General features: G+C 39.3%; 2 protein-coding genes across 4 annotated transcripts in view; one reads left to right on the top strand and one right to left on the bottom strand.

The window, feature by feature from the left end:
• Positions 1-25826, bottom strand: part of CMSS1 (cms1 ribosomal small subunit homolog) — a 227427-nt gene that overhangs the window by 113201 nt on the left and 88400 nt on the right. Inside the window, exon 1 of one of the 2 annotated variants that reach the window (XM_048293882.1) lies at positions 19968-20092. The exons of the other annotated variant lie outside the window; for it this stretch is intronic. Coding sequence (XP_048149839.1) covers positions 19968-19986 — 19 coding nt within the window. The 5' untranslated portion in view covers positions 19987-20092. Of the gene's footprint in view, positions 1-19967; positions 20093-25826 lie in introns of those variants that run through there. 2 annotated transcript variants of the gene reach the window in all.
• FILIP1L (filamin A interacting protein 1 like) overlaps positions 1-25826 on the top strand; it is a 188429-nt gene that overhangs the window by 77386 nt on the left and 85217 nt on the right. For both annotated transcript variants that reach the window (XM_048293869.1, XM_048293870.1), the window contains exon 3: positions 9559-9648. The gene's annotated coding sequence lies outside the window, so the exon portion shown is untranslated. The remainder of the gene's footprint in view (positions 1-9558; positions 9649-25826) is intronic.

The following is a 25826-nucleotide window of genomic DNA, read 5'->3' as shown; positions in this document are numbered from 1 at the left end:
TTCATTCCATTTTTACGAAGTGGCATTTAACTAAGAAAACAAACTCTCCTGATCTCTGAACCAGCTTCTAAATACTGTAGCAGTGTTAAGTTTTGTGACTTCTTGTTATCTTTTTCATGCATTTAGGAGACTCACTACAAGAGAAAAACCTTTATATGGTATTCAAACAGATCCCCAGTCAGCACATTCCAGTATTTACCTACAAGGGGGGTTTAGTAAATTCAAAAATGGAAGATATTTGTTAGAGAGATCTAAAAGAGAAACACACCACCTATCACCCGCACAAAGCAAGTTTTTTCCTACCTCTCCTAAAGAGATTTGGGAAATGGAAATTTCCAGCGCTAGAGAAGTGGCAGAAAATAACATGTACAAATTAAGAATGTCACAGGGCTGCACTCAGGAAGCTTAAGAGGTTATCTCTGGAAACACCTTCTTGAATGGAAAAATGGTGGCGGCAGCAATCATGGGAGATGAGGGAAAATCAGGGCTATCTAAAAACAAGACAAACTCACCAAATCCCAAGAGGAAATTTAGAGCAGGAATGAAGGAAGATCTCTGATGGTAACGTTATGCACTTTTCTCATGTTGTTAAACCAAAGAGCAAGAGGGCACTGAGAAACCCCTGGAATTACCCCGTCACTATCTCCCTACAGGAGCTCCCTAAGGGCTCCCACAGTGAGCCAGAGACAGGCAGCAACAACCCTGAAGGGGTTTCAAGGTACAAGTAGGCCACCAACAAACCAGGAACAAAGGCTTTGCTCCTGAGAAACACCTGACAGAAGCAGAGTCTCAAAAGAAATGCAAGAAATCCCATCACAGAGGCACTGTCCAGGCCCTTCTCAAAAGCCAGAGGAGCCAAAAGAAAGGCTCCAGGCACAAACCTCTGCCCTGCTGTTCCACTGCATCACAAGCATGGACCACCTCTCTTTGACATGATGCCTTCATGGCACAACCTTTAAGCATCATGCTTACCCCCTGAGGCTGAATTTTCTTCAATTCCATTTGTAGTACTTGGGGTGGGGTTTTTGTTTGTTTTGTTTATTTAGGCTTTTTTTGAGTTTTTGTTTTGTTGTGGTTCTGTTTGTGTTTTTTTAATTTATTTTATTTTTTAACCCTGAGATTCCCCATATGCTTCTGGTATCCTGTAATATGAGACTGTTTAACTGATGAATGGACACCAGGAACATCAAAATCTGAAAGCAGATTGGAAAATGCATTTCTATGCACTCTCCCTGGAAGATACGGTGCCAACATCCAAGTGAAATAGTTTGCTGCAGGCTTCCTATGGTCCTGGTACAACTAATGTACCAGCAAAGGCCACAGGAAGAAAGGCATACACAGCAAAAAATAAAATACTAAATCATAATTGTTCTGGAGACTTCAAAGGACTTTTTCTGAATTATGAGACTCTAATGTTGTTCTTTTGCATCCCCCTATGCATGGTGGTCTTTGGCCACACAGAAGATAATAACTACTGAAATACCAAGACGACCCTAGCAAGCATTTGAGAAAGGTACCTAACTGCACACAGAAACGTGGTAGGTGACCTTGGTGTTATCAGACAAGCTCTCTGAAGCTCAACAACACACCACAAATGCCAGCCAAAGAAAAGAATGTGCAAAAGGCACATTACTCCTTAGGTAAACCTAGATTTAAGTAGCCCAATAAATAAGACTGAGCTACAGTTATGGCCATTTAACCCACTTAGTTATTTTGGCTTGCTACACTTGTTATCTGGCTACCTGAGCCAGGACACTGCTGCCAACATCTGTTTCCTGCCTCTTGGGTCCTTCCTCAGTCAGAACTTCCTCTGGATTTGTGGGCTTCCCTTAGCCAAGGAGCCAGACAGTCCGCAGGGCTGTTTGCTGCTTTGTGCAGCAAGAGGCAGCCACAGCCTGGTGAATGGTAGGGTGGTGGATGTCCTGCCTCATAAACCTGCACAAGTGAAGGTACAAGTTTTACACAACAGCTACTTTTTACACTTCTACTTCATTCAGTGCCTCTCCGTTTTGAAAAAAAAAAAAAAAAAAAAAAGGCACTTTAAAGCTTTGTTTGATTAACTTTCTCAGTGAAACTGTGAAAGAAGAGGGGTTTAGACAAGAAGCAAAAAAATCAGTCCTAGCCAAGGCACTGGCTATTTCACCAGAAGAAAACAAAAGCCAGAAATACCATTTCACTGCTCAAACTGAAAGACAGATTCTAGAAACACAGCTTACATAAAGGCACGTGTCAAACAATATGCTTATTTTTTGCCTAAACACTGACTCACTGAATAAAATCCATGTTATTCTTTTACGTAAACAATTCCTTTAAAAGCAGGAAAATTAAATACAGACAACATTAAGATGAACATGAACTTTTGCCATCCACATTCAGGCATCTGTGTAATTATAATCATTAACTCCATTAGCATGTACTGCAATGTACGTAAAATGTGTTCACATTGCATTAGAGAACTTTTAGATACTTTAATGATATGTTTACAATAAGAATTTACTCATCTGGTGCACCTTCTGAGATTTACACATCATAGGATGTTTGTTTTCCTTTACGATATGTTTGCAAAATGTAATCGAAGTGCACATAAAATTTTATCTCAGGCATCAGTATAGCCTTTATTAGAAGTAGTTGAGCCTTTTAGAACTAAGTTGGGGTTTTTTTCTGGGTAATTACTCCAACCATTCTTTTCTCTTAAGGCAATGTTATTTCCAAGAAATGTCACTTTTCCACTTATCAAGGTTGTTTACATTCTAGAAAAATGTTATGCTCTCAAGCTTTCATTTTTGAAAATGTCAAAAAGTAAAGGGGATGATACTGTGCTTGTAAAAACATTCTTTATTAACAGAATGAGTCTCAAGGCATTTTACATTTCCCACAAGACATTTTTCTGTCTATCATTTTAGAACGTTTTCCCACACAATGTATTCCTGATATAGGCTTTGGCAGGTTGTGAGATGCAAGCTGGCTGGAAAATGATAGCCTGCTTTCAGCATATTCTTGTACAGTTAAACATTAAGCACTTTTTGCACAAGATAATTCAGACAGCAACTCACACAGAGTAAAGGTGACAGTTTCTGCTGAGGAAAGCTGAAGTCCTGAAGGATGCCAACGACTTTGTGACAGTTTTACAGACAAAACAAAGGAATCTTGAAAAAATAATCAGCATTACTTGAAATTCTACACTGATTTTATTCTGGTCTTCTAAGAGAGACTTAAGAACATGTGACAGTTAAAGGACACACATACACAAACAGCAGAACAAATATTGTCAGCAGGTACATTGAGCCAGCCCTCAGTAAGGGAACGACCATGGCTTCAAAGCGTATCACAGAACATGCCCACGTTTTCGTATCAGTAAGATACATTTCCCAAATGCTTCATTAAGGAACCAATAGGTGAACCAAATTTGATGGGAACTCTTGCACCTGCAGCCCAAGGAAGTTTCAAAAGCTGGAGACAGCAGCACAAACTTGCTGTTTCTATTTTGTAAGCTTTTACCTGTACAAATACACAAGAAGAAACAGGAGACTACTGACAGACAGCAACTGACTCATTGCATTGGTCCTATTGCAAAGCTCACTAATATCATCACACTACCACTGTTAAACCCATGAACGTGAAAAAGACTTCAGCTGATAAAAATCAGAATTCATGTAAGGACAGAGAAAGTTTCTAAAGCTGTCTGGATCGCAAATATCTAATGGCACTTTTCATTTAGCCTTATGGTCAGCTATCTGCAAAAAGTGTATTTAATGTTTCATAAACAGAGTTTAAAACAAAAGTGCTTCTAATCAGATCTGGCAGGAAAGGGAGAAATGCATACATAGAATGAGGTAAGTGTGATCTTGCCCAGCTGAAGAACAGGGAATGGCAGAGCTTCAGGCCATGACTCACACAGACACTAAACAGTAGAGAGCTACAGATAATTCTCAGGTAAACTTTGCATGAGCCACTACGTCATCCTTCTCTACCCTTCCTGCATTAATCATGTCATTAGTAACCTGACGCAGCCCGAGAAGAATGTCTGATTTACAGGGAGCAGAGCAATGCTAACAGAACAAACACTTTGGCAGGTCAAAAAAGGAAAGACCAACCTAAATTTCATTTTACCACACCCTAAAAGAACATGGAAACTAGGAAAAAAACCAAAAAATGGTATCTTCCCACTGTGAGATTACACAGTTCGTTAAAAGTTTCTGATGAACCAGTTACTTAAGAGTACAAATACGAAGGATTTGCAAGAGTGCACGGATAAAAAACCGGCCCAAACATGTACCTAAACAAAGCAAAGCGGGCGGGGGGAAACCCCCAAGCTTTCTTTTGAAGTTTGCACCACAGTTACATAATTTCCATGTTAGTCTAGATGTTTTTAAACATCTTTTATAGTGTACAGTTGTGAACCAATTGTACATTGAGTACAAAGTGTACTGTTAGGCAAGATTCATGTCTCAGCCAGGTATCTTGGTTACTCCACTAAATATAAAAAGGATAAAGGGAGTCACTGGGGCAAGAGAAAAATGGAAAATTTCAGAACTGCTTTTAAAAATTATTACTCAGTCCAAATTTACAGCAGTCACTTTGATAAATGTGGCCATAATCTACATTACTGTATATGGCTATTTCACCTTAAACATCCTGTAAAAGTAATGGTCGCTTGAAGGAAGGACAGATCACTTCCATTCACTGTGAAGCAAATAAAAAACCCGGTAGATTACCTTGAAGGCAGTATGAAATTATCTTTAGTTTCTTCAAACAAACAAAATTATCACCCAAAACATGCAAGGTGTGCAGGTAGTAACAGCAGCTGTGTAAAACTCAAGTCTACAAAAGCCATTTCAAAGTAGCAATGTCCAGAAGAGTACCCACAGAAAATGTGTGCTCAAATCTCTCTAAGTGTGTGGCAAACCCACTATTTATGATGATATTTTGTTCAGTTTCTCATGGCTTCATCTGCTTCTAAGTCTTCCTAAGCGGACTGTCTATTTTCTTGATGCTTCCTTCCCACTGAACACTCCTTCTTCCCTCACTTTGCTCTCATTTTATCTCAGCAACAATCCTGTGAACTGCCAAATCAATTTCTTAACTTCGTGACTTTGAACCACAGGACTGCAGGTCTACTTTCCATCTTAAAGCAAAGTTCTAGAAATTGAAATCTTCTTTGTCTTTGACCCTCTACAACAGCTGAGCTGAAATAGCTGAAATATGACACCTCAGTTAAAACCAGCTAACCATTTTGTTCCTGCTCATTATTAATGGTATCCTTTTGGCAATATTAAAAGTAGTGTACAAAATATGACCAACTGTACAGCTAAAATGGTAGCACAATATATCACAATATTAGGGAATGCAAAATAACAAAGAAAATGCACTTATCTTCTCACACCAGCTTGGAAAGCTTCTCCATAGTGCCATGACAATAGACCTAACTCTCTTAATTAAAATTTAAAACAAGATGTTTTGAAGGTTTTCTAAACATATGTAAATGGCATGTCCCTTTCCTGGCTTCTTACTTTAAAGCCAACGGTAACTTGAGAGAAGCAAAATATTTTTTTTTCCCTGGTAGTTGTTCAGTGTCATGTACTGGAAAACTCGGATAACCCCAAATCTGAAATAGGCAGTAATCTGCCTTACAACTATTCCCTTTGTCATCAGTCTTTCTGAAGGTCAGGTAAAGACTGTGCGGGACTGTGAAACAACTCTCCAGAAGAGTGTCTACATTGATAAACAGGGTTTTCCAGAAAACAGTAGGTGTTTGTGCTTCATTCAGCAAAAGCGTGAAGGACAGTTTCACAACTTAGGTTTATTTTGGGAGGAGTGGGGGTATCTGGCTTGTGTTTTTTAATTTAAGACCTGAAACCAAAGAAAAGATTTAGAGATACAATGCCAACAGCTTAATGAATATTCTGTAGTGTATATGAGCACCCTGGGGAAAACCTGCACTCAGATAAACAACAGATTCCATCTTCCCCTGCCCTGAGGAACATAAACCAGGCTCACAGTTTACCCCTAATTCAGTAGTGGCTTTCAAAACAAACATATTTCAGACATATCTAGCAAATAGTCCTCTTCCCACTCTGCATCCAAAACTTTCTCTTGGAAACAAAAGGCCTCTTCCTTGACAAAGATTTCAAGGGTATCTTCCAAATCTGCCAACAGCTTGCATTACATAGTACACCTAAAAATTTTAAACTGACCTTTGTCCCCTCTGAGAAAGCTGTCTGTTCCAAATGGCCCACACACACTCAGTAGAGAGCCAAAGCTCACAGAGACTCTTTTAAATACATTAGGTATCTGTCCCATGGGGAGAGCCTGTGTGTGCCTCCGCACACAAACGAAAGGCTAAGAAGAGCTTTCCGCAGAGTTGAATACCCCACAGCACATATCTGGGTCTTTAGAGGCCTTTCCTATACCTTCCTCTGTGGCACTGCTTCCTTTTCCAGTACCGGCTGCAGAAAGGCAAGGAGGAGGAATACTCCCAGCCCACTAAGGCTGCAACCTACTGGAGGGAGACTGGAAGCTGCACTTTCCCAAAGGGAACGTGCAATGGAGCTTGCATGGCTATTATATACCCCATGCAAACGCACAGAGTTTTCGGGTGGTGGGAACTGAATTTTATGCCTTCTGCCAACTTAAAAATCTATCCCTAGTGAAGGAAAACAAAACCAAAGAAACAAAACAGACAATGGCTACAGAGACTCCAGAGGAATGTAATGACTATAACAAAAGGCAACAGCAGTAGTGTGACAAGGGTTTATTAATGGGTCAAAAAACAAGCTCAAATGACTCAGACACAGAATCAAATCCCAGCGGGATTTCCTTAAATCTCCTTCAGAGACTGCATTGCATTCAAGTTCTCTTGGGATCGGTAAAAAGAAGGCTCTATCTGGTCTTTCACCTCTCGATCAGAAGCATGCCTTACCAAAACAGGGCAGCATCACTACCCCCTTTAGCAGAGCAGAAACAGGCTCAGAAGAATCAAATGGTGCCTTCTGAAAGAAGGGCAGAGAGCCAAAGCAGAGCACAAGCAACTCCTACCAAACTGCCACAGGTGCAATGCAAATGGTTTTCTTGGAGCAATTGTACGAATTCCGTAAGACAATGCCGGTCAAGAGAGTTTGCACAACTGCTACTCAAAGAGCACATAAACAGGCTGTAAGTGTGGAGAGAGGTGACAGTGGTGGAGTGACTTAGGTATTTTATCCCATTCATTCAAGGAAGGCATGTCTAACCACCCCAAACTACAGCCTTGCTCTTTGGAAACACTACCTTCCCTTGCTACTATCAGGACTTTCATGCACCCTATTAATACTTTAATATTTCCTCTTGGTTATTAATGCATATGTAGGTGTCATTCCAAGTATGCAAGAGAGAGCAGGGTGTTGTGATTTTGAGCATTTCTACGTTTCACAGGTAACTACTCACAAAACCGACACCTTTAACTCATCCATGCCAGGCCTTATCTCAATTATCCACCTTAAAATGCTCAGTAGCACAAAGGCTAAAACATGAATTGAACAAGTGTCTCAATTCCTTGGATTTAAAAAAAACCCCTTCAAATCAATTCAGAAATCCTACTATTTTCACCAACAAATCCACAGATTTTTAAACAGAGCTTTCTAAGCAGTAAGACAATATATTCCTTGATGTTCTGTGTGCACCGTAGAAGAGCCTTTGATGGAGACAATCACAACAGCCTGGTTTTAGTTCCTTTCAGAATACGAAGACAAGTGCCAAATCCTTCTACACATTTCATAAGGAGGTAAATGCTTCAACTGGATGTCTAAAGATGCAGGAGAAAGATCAGAATACACTGAGATCAAAAAGGGACAGCCACAGAACTGGCTGGAATTATGAACTGAACAGAAACAAAAGCCACCACATTAACTGGTCAAAATCAACTCAATATATGTTGAAGAAAAATAAACAAAAAACCCTTAAATAACAAATTTTTTACATCACTGTTACAAGAAAACACGTTTATTAAGTTCCTTGTGGTAGATCTCCTCAAAAAGCCAAGGAGACAGACTGATGGATTGACATCATTTCTCATATCTTGCATCACTAGATGATTTTGTAAGGTGAATATTTACACTGCATCTCACAAAAAGTTTTCTGTTTTAACCAACAATTAGTAAAACAGGATTCTGGTTTTATCTCCCTCCCGTGTTTGAATCAGTAACTGTTTGGAAATTACAAAAACTTTCTCCAAAGGTTAGCCCTTTTGACTTTAGAGAATGAATTCCCTGCTTCACCATCAAAAATACAGAATTTAAACAAGAAAGCCACTACAGATCCAAAATTTTGTGCCTGTAGCATTTAAAAGCAAAGATAAGTAAAATGTAAGTGACAACATAGGCCATCTGTAGTTTTAAAAACTCAAACATACTTCTTTTGTTAAGAGGTGTTATTGCAGCCTTTCTGGTATTTGTTATCTTATTAAAATAGCCACTAGAAAAGTGATCAGAAGGCACATAACCTGAAAAAGTTTCAGGAAGATTATCATAGGAATACTTGAGATTACCTGACATCGACATGGAGACAATTCATCACATGCAGAAAGCAGTGGGAAATCAACATAGCTCAGGAGAACTTTAGAAATCTAAGGGTTCAAGAAAGAGTTATCCAGACCACATAAGCTAACCCAGACTAACTGGTGCCTTCTCCCTCTACTCTGTCATTACCCATCAGTAATAGATGGTTTAATACTAGAAATGTATTGTGCGGTTTTTCACTCTTGGCAATAACTTCCAGAAACAGCAGACAAATCTAAAATATAATTCAGTTTGAAACAACTGTGTGTGTATACTAAACGAGTTGCTACCAGCAAATAACAAAAACCATGCCTTCCTGCATCCAAACAATCCCATTTTCCTTTCCTTTCTTTTCTGTTACATCCTTGGATCATCTTCTAAAAACACAGGTCATATTTGTTTCATTCCTCGGCATGTAGCAGGGCTGAGTTCAGCTGCACTCAGGTCTTCTCTCCACTAGCCTGCCTTGATCTCCTCATGCACCTCCCCTGAGGTCCTAGGTCACATCTCCATAAAAAAGCCCAACCTGTACTATTATACCATTCAGCATCCCCATGATCCCTGGCTCTGAGCTACACTTTTCAAAGGGCCCTTCAAGATCAGCGACCCAGCTTCACGAACAGGTGAATTTCCAAAGAGGAAATTACTACATAAGTTCCAGCAGACAGAATTTGTTCATTCCCTACCAACATAAATGAATATTTATTAAACTATAGAAGAAGACAGGAAAAGAAGTACAGAAGAAACATGTTTTTAAATGAAACAAAGAGCAGAGGCTAAATAGCAGTGCTTTAATATTCCTACAGGCATCTGCTAGACTTCATTACAGTTAATCATATTATTCATGTGTGCCTTTTTAAATGGTAGAATCTTTACTGGAGCTAGTCTAACTCTTAATAAATTATTTTATAAAAATTTATCATGCTAATGTTGAAATAGGGACCTCTGCAATCTAAAGAAATCTCTCAGCCAATATTTACATACGCTTGTTAAAAAAAAAATCATTTACGTTAGATTTTTACTACAGATTCATACTATAAGAGGCACAATTCTGGAGACAACGAAGAGGAAATTTAGGGAAAATATCGCTACCTATCCGTAGAAGAGCTCTGATCTGGTAGGAATTATTTTTATTTGCATGCTTTTACGTGGTTACTACTGAAAAATAGAAATAAAATATAAGCTTTCTCATGTCTGAACTTTTGAGTACAATGAAAATAATGGGAACCTGTACATACAGGACACTATTTGCAGATAACTTGGTAGATTGACTAGTAAAAAATGTTAAGTCTTTCAAAAGCCAATTCTTTTACATTCTAAGTTAGAGAATGCATTAGGGGGAAAATGAGATTTTGTTCTGCTTACTAAGGAACTCAGTTGATTAAATTAGTGAAAAGCTCATTAGATAACAAATCAGTCTTTGAGTATAAGGTAAATGGGAAAATGTAAGTAGATTTGTAGTCTTCCTTTGCCACTTTCTCAAGTCAAAGATATCCCTTAAAATAGTAAACAAACCTATCAGAAATTATGCGAAGCCTCCATATGTTTAAAAAGTAGGTTCATATAGCCAGCAATATCATTATATTAAATACATACGGTGGTTACCTCAACTGCTTTTGCCATTTGTACACTAGAGCAACAAGCAATGTTTTTTCTGGACTGAAATGATATTTCTGTAAACATATGCTGGAATTTCACTGTTTCATTTAAATTAATATGGATCTTATGCTAAGTGGCCCTGGGAGAAAGCACATTTCTGATGTCTTTGCATGAAACACATACCTTTCTGAAACACTTCCTGTCTTGCACCCGTTTTTGGATATTATCACTGTTTGACAAGAATGAGGTCAGCTAGGATTTGTAGCGATACTTTACAGCAGCTGTCCGGCATTTCTTTGAAACTCCACAAGCCTTTAACTCCTTAACTGCCTCACCAAAACAGACATTGCAGTCTTGCAGGAATACTGGAAGAATAATGACTGTTCAGGGTGCTGAACAGTCTTAAAGGGCTTAACAGACAGAACTAAAAGACTGAGCTTTTCAGGTGAGCAAAAATTAGCAAGATCATGAAGAGAGCATGCAATGAAAACTTGAGAAGTGTTACCACCTTTGTGGCAGCCAGGCCAAATCAGGGATGGGGGGGCAAGACAACATGATATATGCAGAAAAAAGAGACACATTGTGCTTGAAAAACAGCAGAGAGACACCCAGGTTTAAAATAGTCACGTTCATCAGCATTCTCCCACAGAGGCCCACTTGGCTGACTCTCAGCAAATAAAACTGTACATTTGCTCAGTAGGACCAATAAAGCTGCACTAAAACTGTATAAGCAGCAAAGAGTACTCTGAATTTGCACAGAACTTCGTTACAGGATGACACAACAAACTTCCATCCCCAATACCCTCACAAAACTTCCTGACGTTTTAAAACTAGCTGTCTCAGGTCAGGCTGACTGGCAGAAACCTTTTAAAGCTGTTTAGGAAGCACCATTCACACAATCACTAGCATGAGCTCAGTGCATGAATGAATCTTTCAGTAGCAAAAATTTGATCTGTATCAATCATGCCCATATTTCCATTAAACAAGCCAAAACCTGCACCCATGTTATACTGGCTGTGGGAGGGCAGACAGAGCCACAAAGATGCAGGCTAATGGTGTCTGGCATACAAGCTTTACTTGTATAAAAGTTAATGTGTTTAATTATTTTTAAGTTCCACTCCTGGTGTAAATTCACTTGCAATCAGTTTACTGAATTGCACTGGCCAGGGTTTCCTTTTGAGCAGCTTTAAGATGACACAAACTTAGTGCATCACCAAACCTAAGCTTCTCTGCTTTGTTGCTTTTCGACACATTTTGTAAGAGCTGTGGAGGAGACAAGAACAGCTCTATGCCACACCACAGTCTTTCCAATTCAGGCACCAGAAAAGGCTCTGAGAGAACAGCAACTAGGAGTGTGAGTATGTTTTAAAAATGCTCAGCTATGAAATTGGTGAGAGACCGTGATCATGCAGCACAAATATCCTGATATGAGTGATATCCACAGCTTCTTACTTTCCTTTTTCACTGTGTATTTCCAGGTGTTGCACACATCTTCCCCCTTTATGTACAGTGATCCTAGTTTGCATCTTCTAAGAATACTGAGATGACTTTGTGATTTAAACCATAATTTAGTTACAATATTAAGGTTGGCGTAGTTTTAAAAGACCAGCATTCCTCCCTAGGCTCCATACTGCTTACACTTTGCAGGGTTTTGGCAGCAAGCAAAACTGCTCATCTGTTATCAGACTGTGTAACACATCAGAATGCACAACAGATCTAAGAAAGCATTTACAAACTCAGCTTGGGGGAAGAAAAAGATTTAAAACCAAATCTTTCACAAAACTGATCCTGTGTTACAAAAGTCTCTGTATGCCTTTGGCAGCTTCTGTTCCCACCTGAGGCAGGGCGTATCCACATGTAATGTATGTTTTGCATGTGCATGCAGGTCTGCAGGACAACCTCTGTGCTTCCTTCCAAATGGCAACTTTTCAAGAAGCAGCTGCCACTGTGCACCTCATTGTGTACAGTAGCTCAAGCTTTTTAAAAGCTGGGAAGCCAGTCAACACACAAGAAATTAGCTCAGCAAAACAAGCAAAACACAAAGACAGAATGGAGAAGTAAGCAATTTCCAATCACTTCACCTGGCTCATTAATCAAATGAATTCAAATGAATTCCGTGTCCTATCACGACAGTTCCTGATGAATTTAGTTACAATAATTAGAGTAAATATGTATTTAATGTTATTATGCATTATCAAAAGATAAAATGGAGAGAACCAATTAAATTACAATAGACCAGAAATATTTTGGGGTTTGAAACAATTGCAAAAGCTCACATGTTCCTGCAGACTCGTACAACAATTCAAATTAGTTTGTCTTGGGCACCTAACTGTCTAAATACAAGCGACGTGTTCTTTAGGGACGTATTATCTTGATGAAATGGGGACAAAGTGCCCAATCTTACATGCAGGTTACATGATTAATTTTAGCTTTTGCTTACTGATGAATCGTTGACTTCATCTTAGTCTAGCTTTAAGTGCCTGTAATTGGCCTTTCCATCAGCCTATTGTGAGGCTTAATGCACAAGTACCTTAGCGTTAAAGGGGAGAGGGATAGAAGAGAGGAAAACATGAGAAACCAGTTAGGAAGACTTTGTGTGAAAACCCAGTCTGAGACGCACAAAAGAAAATGCAATAAAAGAAACTCTAAGAGCTCCAGCTGCTTCACCTGATACGTGCAGGTTGATTTAAAAGGTTCACAGCTGTCAGCAAAGTATCACCTATCCTAAAAGACTTGTAGTTTGAGGCATGTGAATGTTCACTGGTTCACTCAGTTGAACAAAAGCAGACAGGAGCAAGAAGGAAGCCTGAATCATTTTGCCGAAGCTAACAGGAAAGCAACCCCTGACAGTTGGTGCAGATTCTGCTCTGGAAATATAAGAACCAGGAAATATAAATAAGGAAAAAAAATTTCACAAAGTCTTATGAGGACTGCAAAATAATTTCCATGGGAATGCAGAGGAAGTCTCATCCCTTGTGATACCTTAAACTAGATGGAAAAAAAATAGTGGAAAGTAACCCAAGAAAAAAGCTAGTACTGGCAAGTAGACAGGCTATATGGAATACATTTTTTCTTGCATCTCTGACTTCTGTTAACATTTTTGTGGCTCTTGAGGCAGCAAGGTAGGAGCTTTGGTTTATACTCCACAAACACAAGCCAAAAGCCTCCCACAGTTCCATTTGGTAACTTCAGCTTAACATGCTCAAATATACACAGACTTCTGACAATGATTCAAGTTCCCACTCAAACATAAACTATGCCAAAAAACACCCAAGATTATTTCAACTAATAAACACTTGGTTAAAACACATGTCAAATCAACTTGGTCTTTATATCAATTTAAAAGCCTCTTACCACAATCATTGCCTGAACCATAGTGTGCTGCAGGAAGCACCAAAAGAAAATGATGATTGATAACATTCTCACAGTGTTCCTCTGACTGTCATCACTCCTGTGGTTGCACAAAGCTTAGGACCCTGCACTTGGAAAACTGATTCTCCTGCACTTGGGCTTGTGTTGTGAAAATCATTTTAAGGATGCCAACGTCCTGACTCCTCAAGACTAGGACTGGGGACAAATACTGTTTTTAAATTTAGTTCTTAAAACTCAATAGATCAAAATCCCGTATCCTGTCATGGGGCACAGTTTCAAAGCCCTCTCAAAAAGCTGCCCTTTGATTTAACCTTCACAGACATGTCTTCACAAGAAATACAATACTTGAAAATATGTACACTGTTACCCCAACTTTATACAGATGCTGTTCAGTAGCATATTTATTCTCGTTGTAAAACTGTGATATTTGTACTTCAGATATTTCCAAATTCCATTCCATTCCCCTACTAAGTCTGTATACTGAGTATTAAAAAGACAGCTGAAGCAAAAAGATAAAAACAAAAAATTTAACACAGGGACACAAGCAAAGTGCAAGGTAACTTGTGATATGCTGGATTCATAGATCCTGAAACTGTGTTCTCCAAATGATCATTCTGTCCAAATTTTCACAGCTACAGTAGTGCAGTAGGCATCTCTGGTATGGTTAGCTCTTGCCCAGGAGGCTTTTCCAATGTAAGTAACATCTCTAATAGACCATTCTAATGAGCAATTAAAGAAAGGTAAGGCAAATTTTCACCAGAAAGAAATACAACAGAAACACACATCAGGGAAAACATTGATTGGAAAACCATCCCCAGTAGCAGTTATAGCAGCTAAAAGCTGGTTTTCCTAATCAGGACTGAGGCACATTTCAGAAGCTATACTGAAGTGTACCTGTTTCTGTAAGAGTAAGCCTTTTCCTTCAAAACTACCATTCTGAAGCTAACCATGGACAATTAAATATTAAATTTACTCAAAACTCTTAAGACAAAAGTTCTTAGACAACCCAGTTCAACAGAAAACACATGTATCCAAACACAGTATCCTGTTTCCATATGTATTTTCTCCTACAGAATGGTGACATGAATGAAAATTTGATTCCCACTGAGAGATCTGTTGACTACTCATGGAAAGATGAATCACTCTTCTCAATGGAAATAACAACTCGTGACAGCAGTTAACTTCTGGTGTATAAAGTATTGCATGGGCAAAGTTAGCCTAAGTCCCTACTGTAAATAATTAGTGGATTGATACAAAATGTATTTTTACTACCTAGCTTTAAAAGGTGCTGGAGAACTAATAGTCTAGAGTCTCACCTGTGCTACAAGGAAAAATGCATCAGGAAAGCCAGAGGCTGATCTAGTTAAAAAACCTTTCTGACAGTGGCCAAAAGCAGATGTTTGCACAAAGACAGTAATGGGAGTGATCCTTCTCCTAGCATGCCCTCACCTGTCACTTAAGGATTTAGGCTGCCTTCAGAACATCCTGCTAAACTACCACAACCAAACTGTTCCTCTGTGAACATCCTCACTGAATGAACTGACACCTCTGGCCTCAGCTGTATCCTGTGGCACTCACCCCAGTGGTTTAGCTAAATGCTGTACATCAAAGTACTCCACTTTGTTTCAATTCTCTGTCAGACTGATCCACTGAGAGATCCCCATCATCATGCTATGAGCAAATAACTATTCCCATTACTTCATGTGTACTGCTCAGGATATCTGAGTCCTAAATCACATGCGTCTTACACATTTTCTTTCCCATTTGAGCAGTCATGGTCTGCTTGTCCTACGAGATAAGGGTATAGGCAGTCTGGTGCTACTTTATATTTTATGAAGATAGGGAATCAACTACATCCCATACCCAAAATATATTTGCACAAAGGCATTATGATGCCTTCTGGTTTAGTTTACCTGCTGTGTTAAAGCTCTCTGGTTTCTGAGCAGTGCTAGAGACTAAGATGAAGTACTCCCAGAACAATGACAAGGGATCCCCCACAAGACCTCTTTGCTGAGTATCAGTTGCTAATAACTGCCTCAGGACTTTTTCTTAGAGACAGAAGTAACTAATTAAATAGGCTGATAAGCCATCTATTTTCATAGAAATTTTCCTGCTACAATTCTGACACTAATTCTTCAGCAAAACAAACTCTGGTATGTTGCACTGAACAAGAAGCCCAAGTGTGAAAACCTTCCTGCACAAACACTAATACTAAGAGATCTGATTCTGGACACAGAATCATCCTTTTTTTACATGTCATGGTCTCAGCCCTTAAAATTATCCCTCACAGTAGAATGTGTTTTAGAGACAGGTAATTTTATATATGTAAAGACATATGAGCTTTATTTGTGTTCCACAGTAGGGCACAGAGTTATTCACAGCCTTCCAGATGCTCTGTCCAGTTCACCCTGCATGCACAGCTTCCCTAAGACAAAGATGACACTCTAACATTGGTGACACGGCCACTTCCCCAAAACTGTCATCCATGTTTTGTCAAGGGCTTCCTTCCTCCCTCCCTTCTGCCCCTTCATCCTCCCAGGCCACCCAGTCTGTCCCCAGTGCCAAGGTCAGCAGGTGCAGAGGTGCTCTGTGCTCCAGGGCACAGCAGCAAACCCAGAGGCAGCCGGGGCAGGGAGCACGGCAGGGACACATGGGACCCCTCAGAGCAGGGCTGGCAAACATCACTGCTCCAGCAGCTGGACAGTGGCCAAACCCTGCCTTTGCTGGACCTGCCAGGCCAGGGAGCAGATGATCAGAGCCCATACCTGACCATGCAGCTGCAAATTCAACAAAGCTGTGCCTTTCAAGTATCGTACAGGCCCTTTGGGAAGGCAGCCTTAAATCTCCACAGGGTTACGTCTTGCACAGGTGGCCTGTATAGCTTCACGGGATACTGGTCTTAATATTTTTTTCAAAGCTTGCTCACTACATTTATTACTGTAGTAGTGACTAAGCCTCCAAACTATTTTTACAGGCCCTGAACAATAGTAATCATTTAGGATCAAGTTCTGCTTGCTAAACTGAATTGTACCTAGTCTAGATTCTTAAAGCCCCACATCTCTGACCACCTCTGCTGATCACAGAACATAAAGGATATCAGTTGGGATAACACTGGCTTAACAGACATTTGAAGAGCACCACAAGAACAAGAATTTGCTATAAGGCTTCTTCATTGTTCAGATCCCAAAGAAACGCAGTCCGTTGCAATATCCCCTTAGCAATAACTTCGTTTTGAAAGGCACAATGCAGATGCAGTAAGGTAATCAGGTTTCTGAATGATCACTCTTGTTAATTTTACTAATTAGCATTTAGGAACCCTGTCTCAGACCTAGCAGGACTTTAAGTAGTTGTATATATCACGTTCAAATAAAGCAAAACTAAATCTAGAATATGCATTTCCAAAAGGCTACTTCCATTTTATCCAAAAATGACTGGATTTTACTTAACTCATAGAAGAGCAACTTACTCCAATGTAATTCTATTTTCTGAAACAAGAAGCCCTACTATTTACTGTTGAAGCCTTTGCCTGTCACCACATACCTTTTAAAGGAATCACTAATGTTAAAGAGATGGGTACATTTCAGCTGTGCCACTCGCATTTGCACGAAGCTGAAACTGTGACCTAAACAATCTCACTATGTAAATGCTCTGAGGATAAACCTACATTATTTGTCTTAAGCTCATGCAAAAAAAGAGAACAATGATGAACAGTATTCCTGACATTATTAAGGCCAGTGTTAAAAGCCACAATCTACGTTGTATTTATCATACATATGCATTTCTTCCATATTTTTTCCTCTGGACAGTCAGTTGTTGTAGTGCTAGGTTTAGTTTAGCAAGCTGCAGCTTTCCCTGGGAGCTCAGCGGGGCTTCTTAGGGCAGGGCAGCCATTCTGTCCTCCCGTAGTCCTTTTTGGATGGCTCTGTACTCTTGCTCTGGCTGGCTATCAGCTCTACAACCCAGTGACGGCGAGGGAGGCGAGAAGGGTCCCTCCATGAGGCTTTCAGAGGACTTTTAATAGTGACACCTTGTCCCTGACACCCCCAGAGGCAGAGACCTCCTGATCCAGGCACAGAGGGGTTTTGTCAGATCACAGGGGCGGTACCTGGGCGGGGCTGGGGTACAGGAACCAATAGGGAGAGCCCAGGGAATGGCCAGGGCTAGGGGCAGGGGAAAATGGGGGAGAGGGTGGAACAATATGGGATAGGAAAAGCAATTGGTAAACCGATCACCACAGTCAGTTTTACTTCTCAGTTATGGATATACGTTCCCCTCTCTTACCCCAGTAAATTCTATGGTTTGGTGGTTGTTATGGGGGTTTTTTTTGTGATGATGGTGGTTCTTTGGTGGGGTTATTTTTGGTTCATGTGGGGGGCTTTTGTGTGTGTGTGTGTTGTTTTTTTTTTCTCTCATATTCTTCTTTTTTAAGGCTGTGTGGCAAAAAAATGACTAAACCTTAAATTAAACATCTTAATGTCTCTACATTTGTTCCTTAATTAATAAATATACTTGTGTTAACAAGAGACCTTTAACAAGCTACGTTTTGAGACTGTCCAGACTATACTTAAAGGCAAATACATGTACTCAGAGTTAGACGAGCAGTAGGAGTCTCAAAATACCGTCCCTAACCCTGTAATCCAATCTTTACATGTAGCCCCACAGACCTTTATGGGCCTATCAGCACAAAGAAAGCTTGCAGAATCCCACCATGTGCACTGGGTATTTTGTTTTAAATGATACACGACAGATTCTCTGGCCTTTCCTTTAAAAGCCTTACCTTTATTTTACCTCTGGACATTTAACTTAAATTTTGGTGTCAGAGAATGAATATGATCAGTGATTGTTCCTCAAATAGTACTGCTTGCACATACAGGAACATCTAGCTAGTCAAGGCTGTGTATCATCTTAGGGTAAATCCACTCTACTGTTAACACTTTTAAAATACTTATTCGCTCAAACAGAACTGATTTGAACAGAGAACTAAGAAAAATTATCCTTTTAGAGAAAGAACTAGTCAATACTGTTAATGCATGGGAACATATGATGACTACATGCACATACCTGCTGTGCATTAAAATGACTCCTTTACAACCACCCAGTAAGTAAAAGGGGGAAGGAGTGTCCACTTTGGAATTCATCTTGGTTTTTTTTCATGCTAAGCAAATGTTCACAAACAAACTTACAAGTCAGAAGTTTGACCAGGCAGTACCTTTTCCATATATGCATATATACTATAGCTACAGGAGACATGTCTGGACCTTCAGATGATGAGGTGCACAGGTACTGTCAGAAGTGACATTAACTCAGGGGTTTACTGTATAACAAATTAGCACTATTTATATGCAGAAGAGGCATGATGCTCTCAGGAGCTAAATATTAGCTTCTGATAAAATAATTTTGGTGAAGCCCTGCTAAGCAGCAAGCTAAGGAAGCTGTCTGTGCTTGCAGGATATGACTCATTGCTTCGCTAGGAAGGACTTGCATGTTAAATGCAAACATTTGCAGTCACCTGTTCATGCCCTCCTCAACACATCTAAAAAACTGTAGGCTGCCAGGAAAACACCAGTAGGAATATAATATAATTTCCACCAAGACCAAAAAAGCAATTTCAGTGGGGCTCTCCTGGCAGATCACCCCATTTATGATAACTGCTGCTCAGGGAGCAGTTCCTTCCTGATGATCTCGTTATTTGCAGGGCTGAACACAGGCAGCAAAAGGGTCCCTACTGTGTCCTTTGGATTCCACCTTGCTTCTGCCTAGTTCCACCCTGTTTGTCACAGGCCATCAGAGGCAGGTGGACAAGCTTTCTGCAAGTCTCCAGCACCAGCACACATGTAACAAAGCCACACCAAAATGTAGGACAACTGCTGCCAAGCAGTTAAGATGGGCAATACAAAGATTCTGCTTTCATTTTAAGTACCATTCTTCCAAAAGAATAAACAGGTGTTTCAAGTGGGCTTTTCAGAGAGGCCTTTAGAGGGGTGGGGATGAGGAAGAAGGCATCCAGACCTTGGTGTTCCCTTAGGACCTCTCTGAACATCAGACTCTTGCAAAATATTCATAGATGCTCTCATTTAGATCTGCAAAAGCTGTTTCCTCAACTCTCACTAGCCACTGGGCTAGCAGCTGGCCAGAGACATTTTACTTGAACAAGTGGAAAACCAGAGGAACAAAGAACAGTATGTGCTCTATGCCACCTCTCAAGCACGCCTTGCCCTTCCCCCAGGGACTCGGCTACACTATCATCAAAACCAGGATGAAGTCACAGCTGCAGCCGCAAATCAACACTTTTGCCTTTACATCTGAACCTCACTGTGGGGTCATTATGCAGCAATGAAAGGAATATATGGGTTTTCTCTACCTGCCCTATGCCAAAACACAGCTGATGGCCTCAAGACCAAACTTCCAATGTGGGGGAAAAACAAGAAAAAAGCACAGCTAGTGACAGAGAGGAGGGACATTTACCTGGCTCACTGACCTCCATCCGACTTCCTTTTGACTGGGAGGAGGCATTTTAACTTCGCTGCTTACAAGAAACTTCCTGTTAGAAAGCTGAGGTTTCCAGTGCTTTTTTTATTGCATTTTCCAAAGCTGCGTCATCAGAGCAGGGCATATTCCTATGGGAATACTGTAAGGAGTTATAATAAATAATAAGGAATGTCGTGGCTAGTAAAACATGTAATGTGAAAACATACAAAAACTGATTTCACTGTGTACAGTTACTTTTAAAATTCTGTGCTTTTCACATTTTCCTGGCAGACACATATAGCCACAGTCACTAATTAATATGAACAATATAAAAAAAATATAAGCCACTTCTGAAAGTTGTAATTTTGCTTTCACTTACTTAAGGCAGTAGTCAATTTTAATGAAAAAAAATCCTCAAAAACTAAAAATGAACTACAAAGCTGACTTGAGAATCTACAGGGCAGCTCATATTTCCTGTGTGTTCATTTGTACGGAGGTGAACATGTAGTAGATAATTTAAAATATCCTCCTGACATAACATCAACAGGTAAAACTAGAGGTTAATGAGAACAAGACAAAAGAATAAAAAGAGACAAAGAAAACAAAAGAAAAAGACTCCAAAACAACAAAAAGCAGAAATACACAACACTGATTTCCACTTGCACCAAAGCCTAGAAATTAATGTCTTCAAAATTTCTTAGGAGCACCTTGTGATCCCAGGGCACTCTTACCAAAATCCTGCAACTTGTTCACAGGCATCACAAGAGTCCTATGGAGTTGGATAAGCAGGATACAGGGCAGTGCCAGTCAGCACACCTGGCTCAGAGGTGAGGAGGGAACTCCTGCCATTCATCCCTTCTCCTCACCAAAACCCCAAACCTAAACCCTCTGTTCCATAGACAATAAGGTCTAATTTGCAAAGAGAAGTGAGCAGATTTGAGATCTGAGAGAGATATTCTTTTCATTAAACTCCTGAGAAAAATATTTTAGATATTTATCCAGATTTTCCTCTTGAATATTAAATATGGAGGATGTGAACATGGGGAATGAGTTGAGGAATCTTCCATGGCCATGCATGTGTTGTAATTTTGTAGCTGCAGCTGGAAGAGGAAAATGCCAGAGCCAATTTTTTGTACAACTAAGGATTATCCCAGTCAGACAAAAAGATGTTAGCCTGCTGTTACCTACTGAGGTATTATCATGAATGAGAAAAGTGAGCAAGGAGAAAATAAAACAGTATCACACTGGTTTTGTATTACAGACTACAAAGAAAACCTCAGTATTGCTCCAAAGTACCAAATCACAGAATGTAATGAAGATCAAAACTTAGGATAGACAAGAAAATTCCAGTCCACAGCTAAAAGAAAAGCCCAACATCTACAAAAAACCAAACCTGAATTATTTCATTTATGACCACATAAACCAACATAAGATTATTGTCCAATTTCTAGACAGCAGTAGAACACAGTCATTGATGGAGATGGTAATTAAAAAGTTTGGCTCAAAACAACAACAAACAAAAAAACCCCTAACCCACCAACTTGGAAACCCTAGGTTTACATACAAGCCTGAAGTCCTACCTAGCACCCGCAGATGCTTTGTGGCAGCGTGACAAAACCAGTAAAATGCTTCAAAAGAGAAACAATATTTTCAACAGCTTCTAAGAGTCAAGAGCTCTCTGCTATCAGAGAGCCTATAGAGAACTGGTCTGAATGATAAAAGATGAAGTTCATGAAGCAAACAGACATAAGAAATAGATAAGAAAGAAAACCCAGGCCTTAAAGAATAAAAATCAATTTATTTTCCTGAATGCTGTCTAAAGGTGGGGAATTCCAGCATAGGGAGAAGTTCACAAACTTTCAAAGCTTAGCTCATATGTGTTCTGTGTTGCTTTTATGTAAAATGAGATAGAGAGTTTTGGACAAATCAAAGCAAAACCAAGAAGCAAAAAACAAGCCCCCAAAACAAACAAACAAAAATGAAACAAAAACAAAGAAACAAACAAAGATGTAAAATTTCTGTGATGTGAAAGTCATACCTGGACATTTCACACCACTCAACAGCCACAAAAGCAGATAAAATTGATAAAAAGAAAAAAATGTCAATTGACTCATTCTTACACAAAACTCTTGTACATGCACTGTTTAAGACAATCATTTGAAGCAGAGCAACCCACAGAGCATAGTGGGGGAAAAAGTCAACAGATTTGGTTTTAAAAAGTTATTTTATTCATTACTTTCTTGGTAAAATTAGGAGCATCTGTGGATTCCCCACCTCCTCCTTCTCCAAACAAGGCATCTCCTCTCAGAGCAGGCTGTAAATGATCAAATCAATGGAATAATAATCTTGATTGTCTTAACCAGCTCTCCATAGACATGAGTTCACAAGAGAGGCAGCTTCCTCAGACATTAGTAAAGACCTTTGATCTGTCTTTGAAGAATTTTTTCTCAGGATATTTAAAAGTCTGTGGTTTATTTTCATGTGTGGAGAAAAGCAACACTGAGGTGAACACTCCCACACAAACGTCTCAACAAATCTATGCTTCTCAAAAATACCCTTGAAGAAAATTAATACATATATGCACTTTGAAGGTGTACATATTTATTCTGTAGTTCTCACTGTGGCCTCTTGCTGCCTATTTCACAACTCACGGATGTAGGGCACTCCACACAAACAGCAAGCAGACAAAAAACCCCATGAGTTAATTGGAAATGGAGATGGCTGCAAGGGTTAAGAAGTTTGGGTCTCAGATACCCAGACCAATTAGTGTGGGGTAACAAATTAACTTACACTAGATAACATATCCCAGATAATCCTTGCTTACTAACCATACATTTTCATTAAAAACAAAAGCAAGATACTTCAAAACTTTGTGGACTTCTACTGCGCTTTTGATGAAAGTATCTTATAAAGGATACTTATTTTGTATTTGCTGTGAGCACCAAGCACAAGAGCATTACATAGATACACTCTTGGTACACAAATACATTATTTCAAATGTCATATGTGTGTATGAAGACACACACATGCACACTGAAATACAAGAAATACCACTGGTTTCTTCCTTTTCTTTTGCTCACAGCTGTTAGAGCTAGCAACATCGTAAGGTTGTATTTCTTCAGTTAGATTATTTTTGTAGAATTGTGATTATAGGCTGCTTTTCAAAGTGACCTTGTACCACATTACCAGCATGTTGAAGGGCACAGAAAATGACTGTCACAAGCACCTTGCCAGAGAAAATGTACCTTCCATCAGAAAGGCAGGACCTTATTACAGTAAACACCACTGAAATGGTGTTGGTATGTGCAACTGTGTATGTGTAGGGAAAGTTAATCACTGAAGTCAGAGATGTAAAAACGGCACTGGGCTGAGTAAACTTCTTTTGCCTTTTATTCTTACAGGCTTCTCTTAGTTATATTCAGGTTTTGCATCTTATTATTTTGAGAAATACTTCTAAAATGAGAAGATTTGTCATGCTGCTAAAAAACATAGGAAGAAAAATATTCAATTTATAGTCATTAAATCCTGCTTAGATGATTAAAACTGAACATTAAATATTCCCATTTTGACAGTGATAGAAAGTTTTGGGAAGTGCGAGGGAATACTATAAAAACAGGATTTAAAATTTTTTTTTAAACGTGCTATCACAAAACTTATCTTGAAATATTTATAGAATTATCACACAATGATGGTATTTTGGCTGCATCAAGTCTGCTGAGGGCAGCAAAAGAAGTATGGGCAATAACCTCACCTGTATTTTTAGGAAGACAGAAATAGTTGCTTTTGTAGGTTCCCATTTACCAAAATCATGTTGAACCCAGGGAAGAAAGGGCCCATCTGTGCCTATGCAAACACATGAAACATTTAAGAGAGTCTTGTGCAGTAAAAAACTTTTCCTGCTTTTTAAACTCTGCCAAAACATGTACTTACACAAAACTAATGCCATTGCTGAGACAACACCTTTACATAGGTTCACACCATGAACCTATTAATTAATTTACTAAGTTTCTAGTGGACAGAGAGAAAGCAAAAGCCAGAAGCATAGGTATTGACCTGGGAGGTACATGGATCTCATGTGAAAGAGTGAGAAATGAGATATGAATGTATGAACTAGATCAGACTGACAACCTGTAAAACATAAAAGCCAGTAAAAACCCTCAATAATGTTGCAAAAAAACACCCTCAAACAAACCACCTCAAAAGAAAACAACAAACCTTCACCATTCAGTAGACAGAAGGTGTGTGACTTACCACACAGAAAATTCTGGCCTATCCTGAAACCCAAAACTTAGAAAATTTTGGGTTGGGTTTTTTCCCTTACACAAGACTGAAGCTAAACAGATGGAGAGCCCCTTCTCGAGTCCTAAAATACCTCACTTGAACTATTTCCTGTGGGATTTACAGTAACATGTCACACATGCAAAAACCCATTTGTTTTACCAGTCTGAATAGCCTACCCTTCACTTTCATGAATATCTCCATGACAGATGAATCTGGGAAGGGCGAACCAAAGTTCCCAGTGTGTTCTTCCTAAGGATAGCCTGAGCTTGTTTCTCTGCAGCAAGGAGGCTGCACATTTTGTCCAATATCTAACCAGGGGTCCCAGCCTGAACCAAGGCCAGTTCCAAACAGGGCAGATGGAGGGGAAAAGGTACTGACATCTCTACAAATTTCAGGGAGACTGATGCCTACAGAGAGTTGAGAGATAGCCACAGCGAGGAAAAACTGAAATTATCAACTGAAACACTGAATTATCCAGCTACATAAATGTCTACAGTCCAGGTAGTTTCGAGATACTCAGGGAAAAGGATGACTTTAGACACACAGTTTCTAAGATAGAAACATTTTTGTTTCGTGTAGCACTCTTTCATGGTTTTGCTTCAGATAATGGTGTAATTCCAGAGTAATTATACATTAGAGCCAAAATTACAGCAGCAGAATAATAAATATGAAACCATGTTTATAACAGTAATAAATATTAGATTCAATGGTAAATTAAATATTAATAAATATTAAACTAAAACCGCTGTATTAAATAATGTTAACTATTTCTTATGCTCGTAAAAAGAGAAAATTCTATACTTGGAAAGTAAATTTATATAATTGAAATTGGAGCAGCTGAGTTTTATTTCAGTTTACCAATAAAAATCTGTCACACAGATAGTGCAAAGATTCACCTTTTTTTTTTGTTCAGTAAGAGGAGCAGATAATATGACATAGCAGAGTTTACTTTTTCAAACTCTTAGATCTACCTGATGTTACAGAGACATTTCTTCACATGAACCAAAAACCTCTCTTGCCCTAATCCTTATAAATAATCTAATTACAAAATAAGTATGAAACATTTTACTTTAAAAGAAAGATAAAACAAACCTAAATCCATGGAAGCATACTGAAAAAAACCCCAAACCCTATTAATCTCAGAGGCAATTCAGCTAATTGCATAAAATTCCCCTCAACCCTCTATTCTCAGCAGTAGAAAGCTGAAGACATTCTAGGTATTTTACTTTTGATTCCTCCTCAACCTTTTGAACCCATGTTTTCATGGGTTCAGAAGGTTGAGGACAAATCAAATGTATTTGATTCCTCCAAAGATTATACTGGTGGTGTCATCCTGCAGCAGCACATTGAAGCTACAGCGCACCTGCAGCTTCAGAGTCCTTCTCCCACTACAACAAAACCCTGGGCTTCACACTGTGGCCTTGTGGCAGGGGTAGCTCCTCACTGACAAGACAAATCACCTCAAGCTAGTCCCCTGTGTCTAACCTATTTACTACAAGAACTGTACACTTGTAATGTGATAAATATACTGTCATCTTCCAAGACTACCATCAACTTGGCAAAATGCTGGACCAC

Source organism: Corvus hawaiiensis, chromosome 2 (assembly GCF_020740725.1).
Source record: "Corvus hawaiiensis isolate bCorHaw1 chromosome 2, bCorHaw1.pri.cur, whole genome shotgun sequence".
Taxonomy (NCBI): domain Eukaryota; kingdom Metazoa; phylum Chordata; class Aves; order Passeriformes; family Corvidae; genus Corvus; species Corvus hawaiiensis.
This window is presented reverse-complemented; position numbering and strand designations above follow the sequence as displayed.